This window comes from Salvelinus fontinalis, chromosome 22, assembly GCF_029448725.1.
Source record: "Salvelinus fontinalis isolate EN_2023a chromosome 22, ASM2944872v1, whole genome shotgun sequence".
NCBI lineage: Eukaryota > Metazoa > Chordata > Actinopteri > Salmoniformes > Salmonidae > Salvelinus > Salvelinus fontinalis.
In genome coordinates, this window is record NC_074686.1 from 10,757,372 (window position 1) to 10,777,452 (window position 20,081).

Genomic DNA, 20,081 nt, shown 5'->3' on the forward strand with positions numbered 1-20,081 from the left:
GAATCTCTGTCTAATGGCATGTTCTTATTAACATCCATATGGATGAAAAATGTGTATTTGAAGTGTACTGTATGTGTAGATTACAATGATCCTCATCCACATATTATCTCTTCCTGCCAGTGTCCGACTACGACTACTTCTCCGTGGGTGGTGACCAGGAGTCAGACCAGCCCGACTTCGACAAGTCCTCCACCATCCCCCGTAACAGTGACATCAGCCAGTCCTACCGCCGCATGTTCCATGCCAAGCGGCCGGCCTCCACAGCGGGCATCCCCACCACAGCCCCCTCCCCCGCCAGCATTGTCACTCCCGGGGTGGCCACCATCCGCCGCACACCCTCCTCCAAGCCCAACCTGCGCCGGCCCTCCGGAGGCCTGGGTCTGGGCCCCATCCCTGTCAAGCCCCCCATGATCCCCGTCAAGACACCCACTGTGCCCGAGCACCCCGGGGTGTTCTTCAGAGGAGAGAGTGAGGGAGGGGGACCACTGAGCCCACGGAGCCCACTCTCTTCAGCGGCTGACAACGGGTTGGTGTCTCCCAAGGCAACTTGGGACACTCAGGCCCCCTCCGATCCTCCCACTTCCCCACCTCAGTCTGGTAGTAGGCTGTCGGAGTGGGACCGCGAGGCACTGCCGGAGGTTCAGGAGGAGGAGCCCGGGTGCGGCGAGGGGGAAGACGTGCTCTTGGCCATACGGCGAGGGGTCAAGCTGAAGAAGACGGCATCCAACGACCGGTCGGCGCCGCGAATAGTGTGAGGCTTAGTGTGCAATGTCCACTGCCCCTCAATGTATCAGATTGAATCACATACAGTATCTATGTCTTCACCCATAGGTTTAAGATAAGGGTGGGAGTATAGATGCGTGAAAATACATGGGAAAGTTGGGGAGGGAAACGGAGCGACAACTGCTTTGACTATTTTCAAATGACGGAAAATATATAATCTTTTATTTGTATGTACATATTTATATTTTGATGCGTTTGTATGTTTCGTGTTCAATGCTCCTCTTCGTACTTTCTTGTTTTAGCCGTCCATTGTCATGAAAGGTGCCAAAAGACTTAGAGCTGAATTAACTTAAATTACTTTATTTTACTGAATATGATTCATATTTTCTGTGAAACCACAGCAACAAAAACAAAACAAGATTGGAGGGAGAAAGATATAGAAGGTAAGACTGTGTGGAGAAGAGGGGTACATAGGGAAATAACCACAATGGAAAGCAACATTTTACTTTCCTGTAATGGCAAGTGTTTTATCCATTTTCTTTTGCCATTGAAAAATAAATCAAATTGCATGTTCTACCCCAATTAATGGCACCCTAATAAACTAGACCGCCAAAGATTCAGAGCGAGAATAAATACAACTCACTGTCAATAGGAAGCTTCTTGGTCAGCAAAGAAGGACGCAAAGACTTGCCACACTAACAATCGAATGAGTGGTTGTCAACGTGTGTCACATAATTTGTCAATAGTAATATGTTGCAAAGGTTTCTACCTTGAATGCATCTCTGGTGTCAGTGCAAGCACTCATTGACTGGTGGCTATAGAATAGGTGACTTTACTTTCCTGTTTTTGAAATGGTATACAAAGGATTCATACGCAAATATAACTGGAAATCGTAACAAGTGCTTGTACTGCTGTGGAAATACTAGTAGACTCTGTGAAAGCTAGTGGTGATCACTGGTAACTAGAAGTCATTCGAAAGGTGAAAACAAACTAATAGTATTAGAATGTCAACAAAAGAATATTCAAAAGTGAAAGGTAACATAGTGGAGTTTGTGAGCTTGTGTTCAGCACCGTGAACTGAAGACAGAATTCACTATTGCAACTACCTAAAGTATTTCACAAGATGACATGGCCTAATATGTGTAGACATTCTAAACATTGTCATATCTTCCACTATAATTTTTCATGAACGCCATACCTTTGTTTGTGGTGTTGTAGACCAGCTTCACTGTCAAACACACAACCCGTTTAAATGAGATCGAGTAATGCATGTTTTTGTTATTTTTTACTCAAATGTGTTAAAGCTCATTTTTATACTGAACCTATTTATCCCAATACATTTCCCCCATTTGAGAGCAGTTTGACTTTCTGCATAGTGACTGCAGCCTGATTATTTTTCCATTCAAGACAGGGGAAATTAACGTGTGGCCGATGCAACGACATGCATATGAAGCTGAAAATCCTGTATGGCTCACAACTCAATTATTCTATACAAATGGTCTGATATTGTCCATGTAAAACTTAGCTGTAATATACTGTAGTATTTTTCGAAAGTACAGCCATTGGTGTAAAGATACGTTGCTAAATCTTATGTATGCTAAATGGTTAGAAGTAATCAAAGTTAGTTTTTGGTCAGACTCACACCTTGCAAATACGAGGTTTTGTCCCAATAGTCTGCAACGGTTTCCTTCTCTCATTTCCTTTTCTTCATGGTCAGATTCAAGAGAACTTAGCTTACTTATATGTGACAGGTAAAAGTAATATGTAAACATAGTGTTAATCTTGAAGTTCACGGACATGAGGGAAAAGAGGTGAGGAAATTAAGGAGCATTGGGACGCAGATTGTGGTCTAGATTGACACACACTAGTACTTTAGCCTTGTGAGTCTGTTGCTGATGACCTAGAGACATGTTTGGACAGAGTTGACCTCTTTCTGTACCTCTGACGTTGTCTAAGATAATTATTGTTCAGTTCCGGAATTCTGTCTCCTATTTTCTATGTAACAGTTGTTTCAGCTAAAAATAAAGATGTAGCAGAATGTGCGTCTGTTGAAAAAGGTTCTAGAAGTGTTTCTTTGATTTTCTGCTTTCTACATTTCATATCAAGTCTCATCTTTGTTGTAGTATGATTTCCTAACTATAAGTGGAGATCATAAAATTGGTATCACTTGCTCAAGATACTCAACACTACAATGCCAATACTGCATATCAAGAGACACATGAATCATTTCCATATTTATTTAAACAGATGTCCTTGTACAGGAAAAGAAGTACATCTACAGTACATTTGAAAGTCACCCGCTTTTACTACTAAATAATTACTGTCAATTCAGGCAGGGTGGAATATCTTCTGACAAAACATACTGCAACCTCTTCCAAAACGACTCCATTATATAATTATCTTTACAGATGGATAGTAATTCACCAGGAGGTGAATCTGCATGCTGTGGTGTGGTAGTAGGTACCATGGTGAGCTGTCATGTGCCACTATGGAGTTATCACCAGGTAGTGTCATCCGGGGGCTGTTAGACGGGGCGCTCCCTGGGACGGGTGACGTACTGCCACCACAGAGGGGGGAGGTCGCCATCCTTGCGGGCCGGGGGGAGGGCCTCGGTCTTGGGCCCAATGGCAGGGGTCTCTTCCTGCAGCTGATGAACCTGAAACGAGAGATGACACCACCTTAGACTCAGAACAGTCCAAATTTCAACAATTGATGTAGATTGATAAGGTCTGAAGTGAGTATAATCAATTGATTCATTGGGTAATTTAATTAATATGAACGTTTGCTAATCTGTCATAATTCTAATCCAACAGGAGTGAAGTAATTTAAGAACTTCAAAGAAAATGTGACTTGAACGAACATTGCATAAATCAAACGTTTCCAGACTTCCAACTCAGACCCTTTTTGGAGGATTTAGGTTGGGGAGTGTACTTGTCGGCAAATATAAAGATATAAAATAAAAGTACCTTTCGTAAACTAACACTTGCCCTTGGCTTTCCCCCCCTACTAGCAGTGACTTTTCTGATAGCTAGGTGGGATGACCACATATCACAGTCATTGTAAATACATTTTTCTTCTAAAGTAGCTATCTTAAGATGAATGTACTAACTAAGTCGCAATGGATAAGAGATTGTGCTAAACTACTAAATGTAAAAACAGACCCACTGGTGAACATCAAACCATGCATTCTTTAACTTTGATGCTTTGTTTAGCACAGAGAATGGACAGAATTCTTCACTTCATGGAAAAGGGACTGTAGCCTAACTCACCTCTCCTGCCCAGCTCTGTTCTCGCAGCTTCTTCCACTGCTCCCTCTTGGCAAAGTAGTCAGGATACATGGCCTTCTCTGACGGATGCCAGTGATCTAGACACCATTCGGGGACCTGTAAAAACAGAATACAAGAAATATGAAAACTGCTTCTCCAATAGAATTCCCAGATCAAGCTTGGAGATGTCATGGCGACTTTGGCTAGCTAATCTCGTGTACAGAAAAACGTCATCGGTTCTAACGGTCTCTCGTGCCAAACTGCGCATGTGCAGGCCGTCAAATGCAGTCCTTCGATATGAAGTAGTTTTTTGAAAATGAAAATGTGTCAGCTATAATAACCTGTTCAGCAGCAGCTAATTAAGATATTGGGTTGGGCCTTTAGATTGAGAAAATGAAAAACTAAGAATTCTGTGTAAACTTGCAAGTTAACACGACCCCTAAGTTTATCTAAACAAGTGGCTGAATTAATAAGGCCACAAGGCATCAGTGTTCGGATTGGCCGTGTTTGAGAAGTCAATGCCCTTTGGATGAGTTATCAGTACAGATGCCACTGCATGGTTTCCTTGCGTTTTTTGGCCTGCCTACTCCTGCCACCTCTTCTTTAAGCAGAGCAGGCAGGACCGTTGCGCTAACCGTTGCTTTAGCGACTCCAGACTCCGCACAGGCACAGCGTGTACACATTAGATTTTTTATTTATACAGGTTTTTTCTCATTGGGATAATATCTCTTTTCCAAGGGAGACCTGGTCCAATAGCAGCAGGGGGAACAACGTTTCAGACAACTTACATACACTAACACAACATTAAACAAAACTATAAACACACATACAGTACAACAATTACATTAAAAACAAAACATCTTGACTAAAAACAGCTGGCCTAAAAACAATTACACTCTTCTATGATATATACATCGATCAAGTGTTTAAACTCCACCATCACATTTTAAAATGTTCAGGAGAGAATTCCAGGACCACGGTGCTAAGTAACAAACAATTTCTACCATGACCTGTTCTAATTTTTGGTACTGTACTGTTAGAAGCAAATCAGAATGGGACCGTAATTGATATTTATTTACTGACCTGAATAAAAAAAGAACAGAGATAAAATGGCATTTTACCCAATATGGCCTTATAAATCAGTGTATAAGCCTACGCAAGGTCAATGACGACCAGCCAACAGCGCTGTAGAGATCACAATGATGTGTTAGACGTTTCTGATTTGTAATGAATCTGATGGCTGCATGATACACTGAATCAAGTGCTCTCAGGGTAGTGGCTGAGGCCTGCAAATATATAACATCACTAAAATCTAAAACCGACAGTAATGTACATCGTACCAGCTCCTTCCTGGCCTCAAAAGAAAAACAAGCCTTATGCCGGTAATAAAATCCATGCTGCTTCAGAGCCTGTACTGTTCTTCTTTAGACAAAACTTTGTTCATTTGCACAATGTCTCTCGTTCACATTCGCTTGTAAATGTCCAAACTCACCAAAAATGACATTCAGTAGCTCCTATTTACAGTACCAGTCAAACGTTTTGACACACCTACTCATTCCAGGGGTTTTCTTTATTTTTACTATTTCCTACATTGTAGTGAAGACATCAAAACTATGAAATAACACAGCCAAAAAGTGTTAAACTTTGAATTATAAAATATTTCAGATTCTTCAAAGTAGCCACCTTGACAGCTTTGCACACTACTGGCATTCTCTCAACCAGCTTCATGAGGTAGTCACCTGGAATGCATTTCAATTAACAGGTGTGCCTTGTTAAGTTAATTTGTGGAATTTTCTTTCCTTCTTAATGCGTTAGGAGCCAATCAGTTGTGTTGTGACAAGGTACACAGAAAATAGCCCTATTTGGTGAAAGACCAAGTCCATATTCTGGCAAGAACAGCTCCAATAAGCAATGAGAAATGACTGTCCATCATTACTTTAAGACACGAAGATCTGTCAATCCGGAACATTTTAAGAACTTTGAAAGTTTCTTCAAGTGCAGTCACTAAAACCTCTCTTCTTGGCCCAAGAAACTTCCTTGGGCCAAGAAACACAAGCAATGGACATTAGACCAGTGGAAATCTGTCCTTTGGTCTGATGAGTCCAAATTTTAGATTTTTGGTTCCAACTGCTGTGTCTTTGTGAGACGCAGAGTAGGTGAACGGATGATCTCCGCATGTGTGGTTCCCACCGTGAAGCACGGAGGAGGAAGTGTGATGGTGCTTTGCTGGTGACACTGTCTGTGATTTATTTAGAATTAAAGGCACAGTTAACCAGCATGGCTAACATAGCATTCTACAGCGATACGCCATCCCATCTGGTTTGCGCTTAGTGGGACTATAATTTGTTTTTCAACAGGACAATGACCCAACACACCTCCAGGCTGTGTAACGGCTATTTGACCAAGAAGGAGAGAGATGAGTGGTGCATCAGATGACCTGGCCTTCACAATCACCCAATATCAACCCACTGAGATGGTTTGAGATGAGTTGGACCGCAGAGTGAAGGAAGGAAAAGCAGCCAACAAGTGCTCAGCATATGTGGGAACTCCTTCAAGACTGTTGGAAAAGCATTCCAAGTGAAGCTGGTTGAGAGAATGCCAAGTGTGCAAATCTGTCATCAAGGCAAAGGGTGGCTACTTTGAAGAATCTCAAATATATTTTGTTTTGTTTAACACTTTTACAGTTACTACATGATTCCATATCTGTTATTTCATAGTTTTGATGTCTTCACTATTATTCTACAATGAAGAAAATAGTACAAATAAAGAAAAACCCTTGAATGAGTAGCTGTGTCCAAACTTTTGACTGGTACTGTATATATGTATAACTAAATGAGCTGGATTGCCTGTCTTTGTAATTTGTTTATTTTCATTTGCGCTCGTTATCATATTCAGCTAGCAGCCTCCATGGAGATTTGCTATTACTTGTGCTAATTTTGTTTGCATTGTGGTAATAGACGCCCAATCAATGGGCTTTTATGCATCTTTTTGGTGCCCCCTTGTGTACTTAACTAGTAATACTGTAAATCCCAGGATAAAAGATGGACCCTAATCCGTAACACACAATGCACATCCTGATGTTGGACAATCTTCTAATTTAGTTACCTTGTACATTTCATATCTTTCATAGGAAGTTCCTCCTGGAGAGTCAGGGAATAGGTAAGGCTGGGGATGTTGGTTAGACCAGAATTCCTCCTCTCCTGCCTTCAGCATCATAGTGGCTTTGACCATGTCCTTCTCATCCTTGGCCTCGTCGAAGCGTGCCCTCATCATGCACGCGTAGAAGCGGTATTTATCCCTGTAATCCAAATTAGTACTGTTAGGTGGTGCCGCGGTTGATGTCAACAACAACAGGCTACACTGACTGTGCGTGTAATATCGACAGCTAGCTAAACACATTAGCTATCATAGTACAGAGGCAAACACCAACTTGAATCGAGCAGATAGCTAGCTAATTTATAGTTTATCCACCAGCTAGCTACTATAGCATGTCAGAGAGCGTTTCGTTACATTAGCACCGCGCAGGGGTAAACAGAGGGTGACCTAGCTAGCTAGCTAGTTGGTCCCATGCAGTCGATAAGACCATTGCACATTATTCAATACGACTCCATAACGAGAACTACTTTGCTTACCTAAAAATACACCATGATTCAAGGTGCCTCAAGGATTTTTTGTACAGCCTCAAGACTTTTTGGTGGTGAGTAAGGTACGCAGTTGCCATTTTTTCTGTCCCCTGTCACCTTCGGCGGCGATGAGGATTGTGGGACATTGGATGTCTGCGATTTGGCATTACAGTTTACACCTACGTGATGCGTAATATACATTTTTACTATTTTAGCAATATTGATAATAGCAAAGAATATATGATAATGATCTATAGTGGCTGTAATAATACACAATACATACTATTTCCTTTCGTTATCATTTTTCGTCACCTTAGACAAAGGTAAATATAAAGTAGGCGCATCTATTTGGTTATACATGGTAATTGTGTATGAGGTTGTAGAATTATGGGAAATGCTCAAAATTGCATATGGAGTTTCTTTCAGCAGCCTGGCAAGGATGGCACACTTAAAATTTATAGGTAAGACGTTACCAGGGATCGGATTGAGCAGTGCTGCCAGATACTACAAGCAACTATACGTTGTCTAAATTCGAGAAATGGGTGTTGCTGAATGTACAGTACTACTGCTAGCTATTTTAGCTTACAGAACCCACCACAATTGCAGAACGACAGCTAGTCTAGCCAGTTTTCTAAACTATGCCCCTTGAAGGAACAATACATTATTACATTACATTAGCTGTACAGAATCATCTACAGAATCAGAGATGGTCTATTGTTACTGTGCCACTTTACAATAGCCCAACTTTATACACGGTTCAAAATTGCTGATGAGCTGCCTATTTGTGGTAAAGCTGAACGTGATGTAAGGTTGTCTTGTGTATATTATGTATTATGTAAGTACCAAGCTGCTTAGTACTTACTATAGACATGGATGCCTATAAAGCAGGGGATATATATGATTTCTGAGTTATGATTATGTATGCCATTCTCCTCCACAGATATTGGTATTAACCTAACAGACCCTATGTTTCAAGGAGTTTACAGAGGAAATCAAAAACACCAAGGTAGGTGTGAGTTGAACATGCATTGCGGCTACATAACACTGCCAAATGAAACATCTTATCTGATATGTGCAAAATGTATCTACGTTACATTTACTAGGCTGTACTTCATTGTTGCCTAGTTATATACTCATAAATTGGTCAACTTTTTTATTTACATTTTTTTTTTTGCAGGTGACTTTGATCAGATAATTGACCGTGCTGTCAAAGTTGGAGTCCAAAAGGTAAGATTTGTGTCAATGTTTAATTTCATGTCAATATAATATCTTGTGAATAGCCTATATCAGGGCTATCCAACCCTTTTCCTGGAGAGCTATTGTCCTGTTGGTTTTCACTCTAACCCTAATCTACGGCACCTGATCCTAATAATTAGCTGGTTGATACACTGACTTAGGTTAGTTACAACTGGGGTTGGAGTGAAAACCTCCTGGAGGGTAGCTTTCCAGGAACCGGGTTGGAGAGCCCTGGGTCATGTTCCTTAATGCTTACAGTTCATGATCACGGGGGGAAATCTTGAAGACAGCAAGGAGGCCCTCAAATTAGCAGAGTCCAGAGGTAATGATGATGTATCAAAATGACTAGGATTAAAATGATTATTCACTCGTGTTTAATACATTTTGTCAGCGCTATCAGAGTTATAACAGTTTCATTATGGTCATACAATTTGTGTCTATGCACAGAGGAATTTTACAGTACGGTTGGTTGTCATCCAACACGCTGCAGTGAGTTTGAACAGAGTGGACCAGATCAGTACTTCACATCACTGAGGGAGTTGGCAACATCAAACAAGGGCAAGGTGGTGGCCATTGGAGAATGTGGATTAGGTAGGTTGGCAGCCATATATATTGTAATCATCTCCAACTCTTAACAGTCCCTGTTATACATGTATGTTTTAGTGTTGTTTACAGTTTCAACAAACTGGTACATGTACAATAAATGGGTCAAGTTATTTAGCCCACTATATGCCTCTGCTCTCAACACCACAGATTTTGACAGGTTGGAATTCTGTCCAAAAGAAACTCAAATGAAGTGAGTTACCTTTTTTCTTTTAGAATAATGTTTATAGACTGCACCAATACAAATAATGTACTGCACTTAACGAAAGGAAAAATGTAAAAGTTAAGATTAGAAGTGCATCAAACCATTTTTTCCCTGTGACAGGTATTTTGAGAAGCAGTTCGACTTGGCTGAGGAAACCAAACTGCCAATGTTCCTTCACTGCAGAAACTCGCATAAGGATTTCCTTGGTATGTTTGTTGTCTCACACATGTACAACATCTGCCTCTTGATGCCATGACAATGGCTAATGTTTTATATTGTCATTGTTTTTCTTGGCAGACATCATGAAGAGAAACAGAGACAGATGTGTTGGAGGTGTGGTAAGGAAATGTCTCAATCAGATGTTATTTTGTAGTTGAGAACCATTCATGTAATGAATACATTATTTCTCCTTGACCCCTAGAAAAGTTATAAATCAGAGTGTCATTAAATGCTTTTCAAATCTACCAGGTCCATTCTTTTGATGGAACTAAAGAAGATGCTGCTGCCCTTACTGACCTGGATCTATATATTGGCATAAACGGCTGGTGAGATCATTTTGAGGTTGAGAAGATATTATGCAGAATAGTGACCTGTGTGAATATTGTCTATTTCATTCCAAATCTTTGTTTTTGTTCTCTCACCATTTCAGTTCTTTGAAAACAGGAGCAAATATTGAAGCGATGAAGTCCATTCCCAGTGAAAGACTGATGATTGAGACAGGTTTGTGACTCTGCTGAGAAAGAGTGCTTATATTAATCTGTCTCTGTTTGCTTCAGAACATTGGGAGAATGCTAGTTTGAGTGAATGCTCTCCTCTCATTTCTAGATGCTCCATGGTGTGGGGTGAAGAACACTCATGCGGGGGCCAAGCACATCAAAACTACATTTCCCACCAAGAAGAAATGGGAGGCAGGACACTGCTTGAAGGACAGGAACGAGCCTTGCCATATCATGTATGTCAGTTGGTTCCTAGGTTGAAAGGGATTGTACAAAATCTGGGGGTCTCGTTAGCATATAGTATGTTACAGTGATGACCCAACTTGGACTTGTTCATTCATTCATGCTAATCTGAGCATTACCAGCTGAATTAACAGCTGAATTGATTAGCCCTGTGATCTCATTGTGTTGTTGTTCAGGATGATATGTGACTTTTTGTAATGTCAATCACTTTTTATCCTTTGTTCCAGACAAGTGCTTGAAATCATGGCTGCTGCAAGGAATGAGGATCCTGTGGAGATGGCAAACATCATTTACAACACCACTATGAAAGTGTTCTTTACTGGAGGCTGATTACTTTTCCTAAAATAAATTTTCCCTGACCTAATTTGAAATGCCTTTTGCCCTTAAGGAAGAGCATTTCATGCTACTGTAACAGTATAACTTTAGACCGTCCCCTCGCCCCGAACCAGGGACCCTCTGCACACATCAACAACAGTCACCCACGAAGCATCGTTACCCATCGCTCCACAAAGGCCGCGGCCCTTGCAGAGCAAGGTGCACCACTACTTCTAGGTTTCAGAGCAAGTGACGTAACTGATTGAAACGCTACTAGCGCGTACCCGCTAACTAGCTAGCCATTTCACATCCGTTACACTCACCCCCCTTTCAACCTCCTCCTTTTCCGCAGCAACCAGTGATCCGGGTCACGGCACCAATGTAACAGTATAACTTTATGGCGTCCCCTCGCCCCGACCCGGGCGCGAACCAGGGACCCTCTGCACACATCAACAACAGTCACCCACGAAGCGTCGTTACCCATCGCTCCACAAAAGCCGGGCCCTTGCAGAGCAAGGTGCAACACTACTTCTAGGTTTCAGAGCAAGTGACGTAACTAATTGAAACGCTACTAGCGCGTACCCGCTAACTAGCTAGCCATTTCACATCCGTCACACTACTCTCCAAGAGTAGTTTATGTTTACACCATCTGCCAACAGGCTCCAACTGCTCATGTTAGCGCTTGCTGGTGTCAATCAGGGAAGTCCTCAGAAGTGCCTTATCACCAACTTTGCATGGAGAATTTAGTTAGCATGGCCTTAAAATGCCTATTTGCTCTGTTCCATCTGAATGTGCAATCCACTGTCTCATCAGCCCAGGGAGTGATGTTATAAACTTGATCTCCACTATAAAAATAATCTAGACATTATCTCACATCTATTTTAGACTAACATTTTGTTTTCAACATCTGAGAATTTCTAGCTCCTCTGAACAACAGTGTCCTAACGAGAGAGCATATTTACTATGCCAGGCGAAACCGTGCCTCATTAGCTCAATGTTATGGATGTATCCAAATAAATGTTGCAACAAAACAGTTTAAACAAATGCAGCTACTGTTGTTATTCTGTCTGCACCGTTTGACATGACCGTAAGTTAGCCGTAGTTGGCTAGCTAGCAAGCAAGGGATAAGAACATTGCCAGCCAGTATGGCAATGGAACATTTAGAAAGAACAACTGGAAAGAACATCCATAGATACAGAACAAAAAGACTGAACGACTGGGTAGGGCCTCTGGCAACCGAATCAATAGAACGAACGACCAGCCGGCTTGGGTAGCAACCCTAGATTTGTATCAGGACTATCTTGTGGAAGTGTGACATAGTATGAATTAATTAAAATAACGTTTTTAATACAAATGTAAATTGTTATTTTAATGTGTTGTATAAAGGGGTAATGCCCTCGAACCCGGCCCGAACAACACCCATGCTAATATGTCCTCCAAACACCGGATTCGAGGGCATTATCACTTAAGTATAAGTATTTTAACCTTTATTTAACTAGGCAAGTCAGTTAGAACAAATTCTTATTTACAATGACGGCCTACTTGGGAACAGTGGCCTTGTTCAGGGACGGAACCACAGATTTTTACTTTGTCAGCTCAGGGATTCGAAAGGTTACTGGGCCAACGCTCTAACCACTAGGTTACCTACCGCCCCTTGTGTTTCCCATGTAACTTTTGTATTGATGTATTATTGTAATAATAGTAAAAGTATCCTATTTCCGACTAGCACGTGAACGCGGCAGAAAGCGCCATTTGGTCACAAATAGAAGAATACGCCAGATATATCGCCAGATGTCTAAATGTGAAGCATCCGGTTGGCGTTTCCACTCACTACCAAATATGGTGATGAGAGGAAGAGGCCCTGTGGCCGGTAGCGGGGAAGATGGAGCGAGATGGATTTTGGCCGACATTCTGCAAATTTTCTCATCAATAAAACATTTGATCTACATACAGTATTCTGTTTCCAAAACTAAAATATGTAACAAAAAGAGTGGACTGCGTTTTGTAGACTTCACCCTTTGCCAAAGTTTATTATTTATTATTATTTATTACACATGCGCACACATACACATGAGTTATTACACATGCGCACTTCACAGATTAGACAAATATGCAAATCAATGCTACAACGCGCCAATAGCATCTCAGTAGCTGGTGCTTGAGCGCCCATCATCTCCTTGCTTGTTCTATCCACTATGATAAAATTACTCCCATTGGAAAAGACAGGCTCTGGTCTATCTTGGGTTAGTATTAAAAATCTTTGATAAAGCACGTCGATACGTCACAGACTACATCTTTTGACGTCCAAAACGTCACGAGGGTTTAAAAAAACTTGCTACTTCCGCGTTCTTTGCATAGCAACAGGAGGGCAGCGAAGATGGCGGATTGTACGGACCCCGTTAAATAACGTGTGGGAAGTTGACACCAAAAGAAGCGAGGAGCTGGAGTTTTTAAATCTTTAAACGGAGGGACCGAGTCCTCCATGACTTACGCCCTAAGCCATGGCCTCAGCTAATATCCGAATCGGCCAACAAGCCTTGACCGTGCTGGATGTGGCATTTCGAGTCCCTTGCATCTTTATTATCGACGCCATTTTTAACTCTTACTATGATCCTGGGTCAGGATGGGCCGGAACAGCGGGCAAGATTTTAATCCGAGTAATGGGTAAGATTTATTAGTCGTTTTGGACCCCTACATGCGAGCCGCTGTCACCCTCTTGACAGCTAGCTAGTTACTATTGCAGACGTCAGTGTGGCTATCTCGCGTCACCTGTCAACCGCAGCCCAATCCTTCCAAAGCCGTTTTATTTTTGTTGTTTGACCTTTATTTAACTAGGCAAATCAGTTAAGAAAAAATTCTTAATGACAATGACGGCTAAACCCCAACCTGGACGACGCTGGGCCAATTCCTGTGCGCCGCATTATGGGACTCCCAATCACGGCCGGTTGTGATACAGCCTGGAATCGAACCAGGCTCTGTTGTAACGGCTCTAGTACTGAGATTCAGTGCCTTAGACCGCTGCTGCTGTGCCACTCGAGAGCCAGTGATAACAACACGAAGACCATGTTCTTTGCAGTTGTTAGGTAGCTAATAACCCTACCCCTTACCCCTAGGCTTTCTAATACATTTAGCTAGCCAGCTAAGTAACGTTAGGCAGGCATATGACCAACATATTGGCTATCAGACAAATGAATACCAGCCAGGTGTTGTAGGATAATTTGCCTCTGGCCAAGTAGCTAGTAAGTAAATTGATGAAGTATGGGTAAACCTGTTTTGTCAATGCAGGACAAATAACTGGTGTTGTGGCCTTCATTTTGGCCTGTCAATACGTCACAGGCAAACAAACACATCTAGGTAGTTTGCTGACCTCAGTGTGTGTTTGAATCAGTTATTTTTTGGCCATACTTACTGCCCTCAAGTCCAACACTATGTTTGCATGACCCTTGTCAAACAGCCAACCTACCCTGCAAGGTACCATACTATTCTCTCTCCTTGCAAACATGTCAATCGTTACAATTAGACCTATGTAATGTTTTCAGACATTTTTAGATACCGACCCTACCTTTGCGCTTGATTACACTGAACTACACTGGGGTCGGAATGCAATCATGGTTACATTAAGACACAGTGGAGCCGAAGTGAGATATGGGTCTGAAAACGTACCTCCATGCAGGGATGGGATATGCCACTGTATATCCAGTTATACCTTCATCCACACTGATATCAATCAATCAAGTTTATTTTATATAGCCCTTCGTACATCAGCTAATATCTCGAAGTGCTGTACAGAAACCCAGCCTAAAACCCCAAACAGCAAGCAATGCAGTTGTAGAAGCACGGTGGCTAGGAAAAACTCCCTAGAAAGGCCAAAACCTAGGAAGAAACCTAGAGAGGAACCAGGCTAGGAGGGGTGGCCAGTCCTCTTCTGGCTGTGCCGGGTGGAGATTATAACAGAACTATGCCAAGATGTTCAAAATGTTCATAAGTGACAAGCATGGTCAAATAATAATCATGAATAATTTTCAGTTGGCTTTCCATAGCCGATCATTAAGAGTTGAAAACAGCAGGTCTGGGACAGGTGGCGGTTCCATAACCGCAGGCAGAACAGTTGAAACTGGAATAGCAGCAAGGCCAGGTGGACTGGGGACAGCAAGGTATACATAGAGAATGTTGAAATACTGTTAGTTTTCCTGGAAAATTGCCCTTTTCGTCCTCATACTAGCAAACAGTAAACACTGCAGCCAATTTTGAAATGGCAGTGTCAGCCATTGTTCAACGTGACGTGACATTTCATAATGGCTGCTAGGGCTACCTCGAATGAGGACGAAAAGGGCAGTTTTCCAGGAAAACTAGCAGTATTTCAATATTCTCGATGTATCAATGTGGATAAAGGTACAATTTGGAGTACAGTGCCATATCCCATCCCTGCATTGAGGTAAGTTTTCCGACCCCAGTATAGTTCAGCGTAATCAAGCTCAACGGTAGGGTTGGTAGTTTGCCTAAAGTAAGATACTACCAAATTACTGATCCCTCTCCAGCTAAATGTAGTTCGAAACCTTATCATAAATCAAGACCTTTTGTACAGTAGATGGTCTGTTTCACTTGATGGCATGTTGACACTATGGTTTAAATTTGTTTCAGGTATCATGGTCTCCAGTGTGGTCCTGGTGTTGTCACAGAAGGCCCTATTCAAGTTCTACACGCTATTCTTCGCTGTGCTCCTGGGAGTGGTGGCCATTCTTATCAACTACTATGCCATATCTCACATAGACTTCTACAGCGCCTACTACAAAGCAGCGCTGGGCTTTAGACTCCTACCACGAAACGGGCCCACCCTATGGTTGGGCATGGCTGTGGTGCAACTCCTTTTCGGCATGGGCTATGTGGTGCTGCTAAACATTCAGTCTGTGTTTGCTGCTCTTGTGGTCCTGGATATCATGATTCCGCTCTGGGGGCTCATCATCGAGCTTCCCGTGGACGTACGGCAACTGGTAGCGGTGGTCTCTGGCCTGGCTCTGGCTCTGAACACGGCTGTGTGCCTGGCCCTTAAGCTCAAGTGGTTCTACTACTCCTGCCGCTACGTCTACCTGCTGGTGCGCCACATGTACCGCATCTACGGGCTGCAGCTTCTGGTGGAGGACACCTGGAAGAGGATCCGCTTCCCGGACGTGCTGCGTGTTTTCTGGCTCACACGCATGACAGCGCAGGCCATCATCCTGGTCTACGTAGTCAAGGTGGTGCGGCACGAGAGCGGCGAACACAGCTACCTGACGTGGGACGTATTCTGGGACCTGTTCAGCAACCTCATCATCAGCGGCTGCGACTCTACACTGACCGTGTTGGGCATGAGTGCCGTCATCTCCTCCATCGCCCACTACCTGGGCCTCAGCATCCTGGCATTCATCGGCTCCACCGAGGAAGAGGACAAGCGGCTGGGCTTCGTGGCACCCGTTCTTTTCTTCATCCTGGCCCTGCAAACGGGCCTGAGTGGTCTGGACCCTGAGGAACGGCTGGTGCGGCTCAGCCGCAATATGTGCCTCCTGCTGACTGCCATCCTCCACTTCATCCATGGCATGACGGACCCCGTGCTCATGTCGCTGAGTGCCTCGCACGTCTCCTCCTTCCGCCGCCACTTCCCGGTCCTGCTGGTGTCGCTCTGCCTCTTCGTGCTGCCCATTGTGCTCAGCTACACTCTGTGGCACCGCTACGCCCTCAACACCTGGCTGTTCGCCGTCACAGCCTTCTGCGTGGAGCTCTGCCTCAAGGTGGTGGTGTCGCTGACGGTCTACGCCCTCTTTATGGTGGATGGCTACTACAACGTGCTGTGGGAGAAGCTGGATGACTACGTCTACTGCGTGCGCTCCACGGGCAACGTCATCGAGTTTGTCTTTGGCGTCATCATGTTTGGAAACGGTGCCTACACCATGATGTTCGAGGCGGGCAGCAAGATCCGCGCCTGCATGATGTGCCTCCACGCCTACTTCAACATCTACCTGCAGGCCAAGAACGGCTGGAAGACCTTCATCAACCGCCGTACGGCTGTCAAGAAGATCAACTCCCTGCCGGAGGTGAAGGGTGGACAGCTGCGCGACATCGAGGACGTCTGCGCCATATGCTACCAGGAGTTTGCCACGTCGGCACGTATCACGCCGTGCCAACACTACTTCCACGCACTCTGCCTCCGTAAGTGGCTCTACATCCAGGACACGTGTCCCATGTGCCACCAGAAGGTGTACATTGAGGAGGAGGCCCGGGACAGGGTGCCCTTCAACAACAACGGCTACGTGGCGCCAGACGGGGACTTGGGCCAGTTTGCAGAGCCCGACGGGGCAGAGGCCGCAGCAGCCGCAGGTGGGCCTGAGCATGAGAATGAACTACTGGAGGATAATGACAGTATTGAGTATGACGAGGATGAGTGGGGGACAGAGAACGGTGAAACGCCCATAGAGGAAGACTATATTAATGATGACACAGACTCTAATGGGGACTGATCAGCCCTATAGCGATAAATATATATATTTAAGTTTTAAAAAAACATCTTCATTTTCTCAACATCAGGGATGTCACTCATTTTCACTCTTAAGATTTGTTTCCTTTTTTGTTTGTCTTTGGGTTAGCTCCTCCAAGGGCTTGCAGAGGTGTAGCTGCTATGATAGTGTGCCTAGGTGGTTGGGTGTTCCAACAGGTGCAGTTCTGTGTGAGAGACCCACATTCCTTGTGTTTTGTAGGGATGCTGTTGGTCGTGTGTTTGCTGTTTTGCTGAAAGAAAGTAAGCAGGGAGCCGAGAGGGCCTCCAAGAGCTCCGCGCCAAGAAGAGGTTTAATTAAAACGTGAAGTTCTACTGTAATCACAGATATACCTCTTATTATTACTACTGGTCTCTTGTGTGACCTTGCTTATTAAATTGTGTACGTTATTGTACATGTAATAAAAATACACTTTCCCTTAGAAAAGAGAAGGTTGTATACAAATGAGTGTTTTGAGAGATGCTACTTTACTCGACCTTAAGAGATGTTTGATTCTTACCTTGAAAATGAAATCGCAACATTGCACCATGTTTTGCTCAGACCATGTGTTCATTAAGCGATCTCTGCACTTCAACTCACTTGGTTCAAATAGTTTTGTTAGTGATGCTTATCCGCACTATTGCAGTTTTAAAAGGGCAGTTGATTTTACATTTAACAACTGAAATGACATTCTTTAGAAATGGCAACAGCTTCCAGAGCAACTAAAGATTACAATGTTATCTTCAATACAATAGTAATTATTATTAATCATGGTGAATTGAAATTACTGAAAGTATCACTTGTCCTAATCAGGAATTGAGAGGCATCTTATTTAATTGAAAAGCTGTGCTTTCAGTTTGTTTCAGCAATGAAGGACTTTGATTATTGGTTTAGTTGTTTGCTTTTAATGAAAGGTAAAGCTGTTCATTTTGCATTTTGTCAACAAAAAAAAAGATTAATGTAAATAAAATAATCTTTAATAGTGGTTTGGTCAATAGGTGCTCAAGAATAATAGTACACGCTAGTGCGTTACCTTTCCAGCATGACATGAGCTATATTTCCATCCAATTTTAATGCTAATATTCTGAAATCTGCATAAAATAATATGCATATTTTACCTCGAGTTGTATTTTTCATTCGGTATTGGAATATAACAGCGAACGTTATTTTTATGTGCTTGACGTCATCACGCACAGACTTTTATCCTCAATAGTTAGATTTTTTGCATTTTCAGAAAAACTGTTTGGTTAACGTTATAGAAATCAATTCGCAGTTACAGTGCGGGTAGGATACCTACATGAGATTATTATGGATAAAAGTGATATTTGTATTTGTCAAACGGCAGCAAAGCATCGATCACCATGTCATCAGATATGACCCTCTAACGTTACATATATTGGAAAGGAGTGTCAAACTCATCCACGTGCACTTTGACCACCCTGTGAAGTTCATAATTTATTTAATCTGTAGCCTAATAAACTGCATGGTTTCACGAGTCGTACTGTGAGGACCACACAACATATAATTGTGTGATGGTTATTATATCATTATTTGCGCATAAAGGTTTTTCCACCTCAATTTCTCGCATAATTAATTTTACAGACACAAAAAAATCCCACCGTGTTGAACGAACAAATTGTCTCTGCATTTATAAAATTGTACCAAATTGTCTCTGCATTTATAAGATTGTACCGGCATATCCTGTTTCCATCAACCAGTCGGTTGTGACATTCTTCATGCGTCAGGTAATTCATCCACATGAAATGGCTGGATGGAAACCTGGTTAGTGATGATGAACATTGAGTTACTTTGATAAGTACATTGGCGGAACTACCAGGGATTAGGGAACAACATAGTCCTGCCCGCTCAACACTGCATACAACACACAAACCAAATATAAACCTTATGAAACAAATGCTGAATCCTCACACACGATACAAAAGTATGTGGACACTTCTTAAAATGAGTGGATTCGGCTACTTCAGCCACAACTGTTGCTGACAGGTGTATAACATCTCCATAGACACATATTGGCAGTAGAATGGCTTTACTGAAGAGCTAAGTTACTTTCAACGTGGCACCGTCATAGGATGCCACCTTTCCAACAAGTCAGTTTGTCAAATTTCTGCCCTGCTAGAGCTGCCCCGGTCAACTGTAAGTGCTGTTATTGTGAAGTGGAAACATCTAGGAGCAAGAACAGCAATGAAGTGGTAGGCCACACAAGTTGACAAAATGAAACCACAGAGTGCTGAAGCGCGTCGTTCCTCGGTTGCAACACTCACTACCGAGTTCCAAACTGCCTCTGGAAGCAACATCAGCACAAGAACTGTTAGTCGGGAGCTTCAAGAAATGGGTTTCCATGGCGGAACAGCCACACACAAGCCTAAGATCACCATGCGCAATGCCAAGCGTTGGCTGGAGTGGTGTAAAGCTCGCCGCCATTGGACTCTGGAGCAGAAGTGATGAATCATGGCTTCACCATCTGGCAGTCCGACGGACGAATCTGACGGACGAATCTGTTTTTGCGGATGCCAGGAGAACGCTACCTGACCCAATGCATAGTGACAACTGTGATTTTTGGTGGTGTATGAACAACAGTCTGACAGTTTTTCATGGTTTGGGCTAGGCCCCTTAGTTCCAGTGAA

General features: G+C 43.0%; 4 protein-coding genes across 11 annotated transcripts in view; 3 read left to right on the forward strand and 1 right to left on the reverse strand.

Annotated features, from left to right (window-relative positions):
* LOC129819780 (protein MTSS 1-like) overlaps positions 1 to 2,783 on the forward strand; it is a 49,069-nt gene extending 46,286 nt beyond the window's left edge. For all 7 annotated transcript variants that reach the window (XM_055876363.1, XM_055876367.1, XM_055876365.1 and 4 more), the window contains one exon: positions 121 to 2,783. In XM_055876363.1, coding sequence (XP_055732338.1) covers positions 121 to 755 — 635 coding nt within the window. In that variant the 3' untranslated portion in view covers positions 756 to 2,783. The remainder of the gene's footprint in view (positions 1 to 120) is intronic.
* Positions 2,784 to 2,944: 161 nt separating this feature from the next.
* ndufb9 (NADH:ubiquinone oxidoreductase subunit B9) lies at positions 2,945 to 7,761 on the reverse strand. Its single transcript, XM_055876374.1, has 4 exons — positions 7,622 to 7,761; positions 7,095 to 7,287; positions 3,993 to 4,106; positions 2,945 to 3,379 (listed from the first exon to the last, which is right to left on the reverse strand). The coding sequence occupies exons 1-4, from the start codon at positions 7,708 to 7,710 to the stop codon at positions 3,248 to 3,250; spliced, it is 528 nt and encodes a 175-aa protein (XP_055732349.1). The 5' UTR covers positions 7,711 to 7,761; the 3' UTR covers positions 2,945 to 3,247.
* A 203-nt stretch (positions 7,762 to 7,964) lies between these two features.
* tatdn1 (TatD DNase domain containing 1) lies at positions 7,965 to 11,974 on the forward strand. 2 transcript variants are annotated; one of them, XM_055876372.1, is made up of 12 exons: positions 7,965 to 8,073; positions 8,553 to 8,618; positions 8,790 to 8,839; positions 9,107 to 9,170; positions 9,296 to 9,439; positions 9,602 to 9,644; positions 9,777 to 9,862; positions 9,954 to 9,994; positions 10,125 to 10,201; positions 10,306 to 10,376; positions 10,482 to 10,608; positions 10,843 to 11,974. In XM_055876372.1, the coding sequence occupies exons 1-12, from the start codon at positions 7,971 to 7,973 to the stop codon at positions 10,943 to 10,945; spliced, it is 975 nt and encodes a 324-aa protein (XP_055732347.1). In that variant the 5' UTR covers positions 7,965 to 7,970; the 3' UTR covers positions 10,946 to 11,974. The 2 variants fall into 2 exon arrangements, with proteins under 2 accessions (XP_055732347.1, XP_055732348.1); XM_055876373.1 differs by lacking the exons at positions 7,965 to 8,073; positions 8,553 to 8,618; positions 8,790 to 8,839 and having other exon boundaries at positions 9,339 to 9,439.
* Positions 11,975 to 13,052: 1,078 nt separating this feature from the next.
* On the forward strand, positions 13,053 to 18,421 carry rnf139 (ring finger protein 139). The gene is made up of 2 exons (XM_055876371.1): positions 13,053 to 13,594; positions 15,572 to 18,421. Exons 1-2 carry the CDS (start codon positions 13,432 to 13,434, stop codon positions 17,419 to 17,421), a joined length of 2,013 nt encoding a protein of 670 aa, XP_055732346.1. The 5' UTR covers positions 13,053 to 13,431; the 3' UTR covers positions 17,422 to 18,421.
* Positions 18,422 to 20,081: the final 1,660 nt, after the last annotated feature.

Coding starts and splice junctions, on each gene's coding strand:
- ndufb9 (XM_055876374.1), bottom strand. CDS start 7,710: ATGGCAACTGCGTACCTTACTCACCACCAAAAAGTCTTGAGGCTGTAC. Junction 4,107..7,094: donor AAAGATATGAAATGTACAAG/GTAACTAAATTA, acceptor CTGTTTTTACAG/GTCCCCGAATGGTGTCTAGA. Junction 3,380..3,992: donor AACAGAGCTGGGCAGGAGAG/GTGAGTTAGGCT, acceptor CTCTCGTTTCAG/GTTCATCAGCTGCAGGAAGA.
- tatdn1 (XM_055876372.1), top strand. CDS start 7,971: ATGGTAATTGTGTATGAGGTTGTAGAATTATGGGAAATGCTCAAAATT. Junction 9,863..9,953: donor CTCGCATAAGGATTTCCTTG/GTATGTTTGTTG, acceptor TTTTCTTGGCAG/ACATCATGAAGAGAAACAGA. Junction 10,202..10,305: donor TATATTGGCATAAACGGCTG/GTGAGATCATTT, acceptor TCACCATTTCAG/TTCTTTGAAAACAGGAGCAA.
- rnf139 (XM_055876371.1), top strand. CDS start 13,432: ATGGCCTCAGCTAATATCCGAATCGGCCAACAAGCCTTGACCGTGCTG. Junction 13,595..15,571: donor GATTTTAATCCGAGTAATGG/GTAAGATTTATT, acceptor AATTTGTTTCAG/GTATCATGGTCTCCAGTGTG.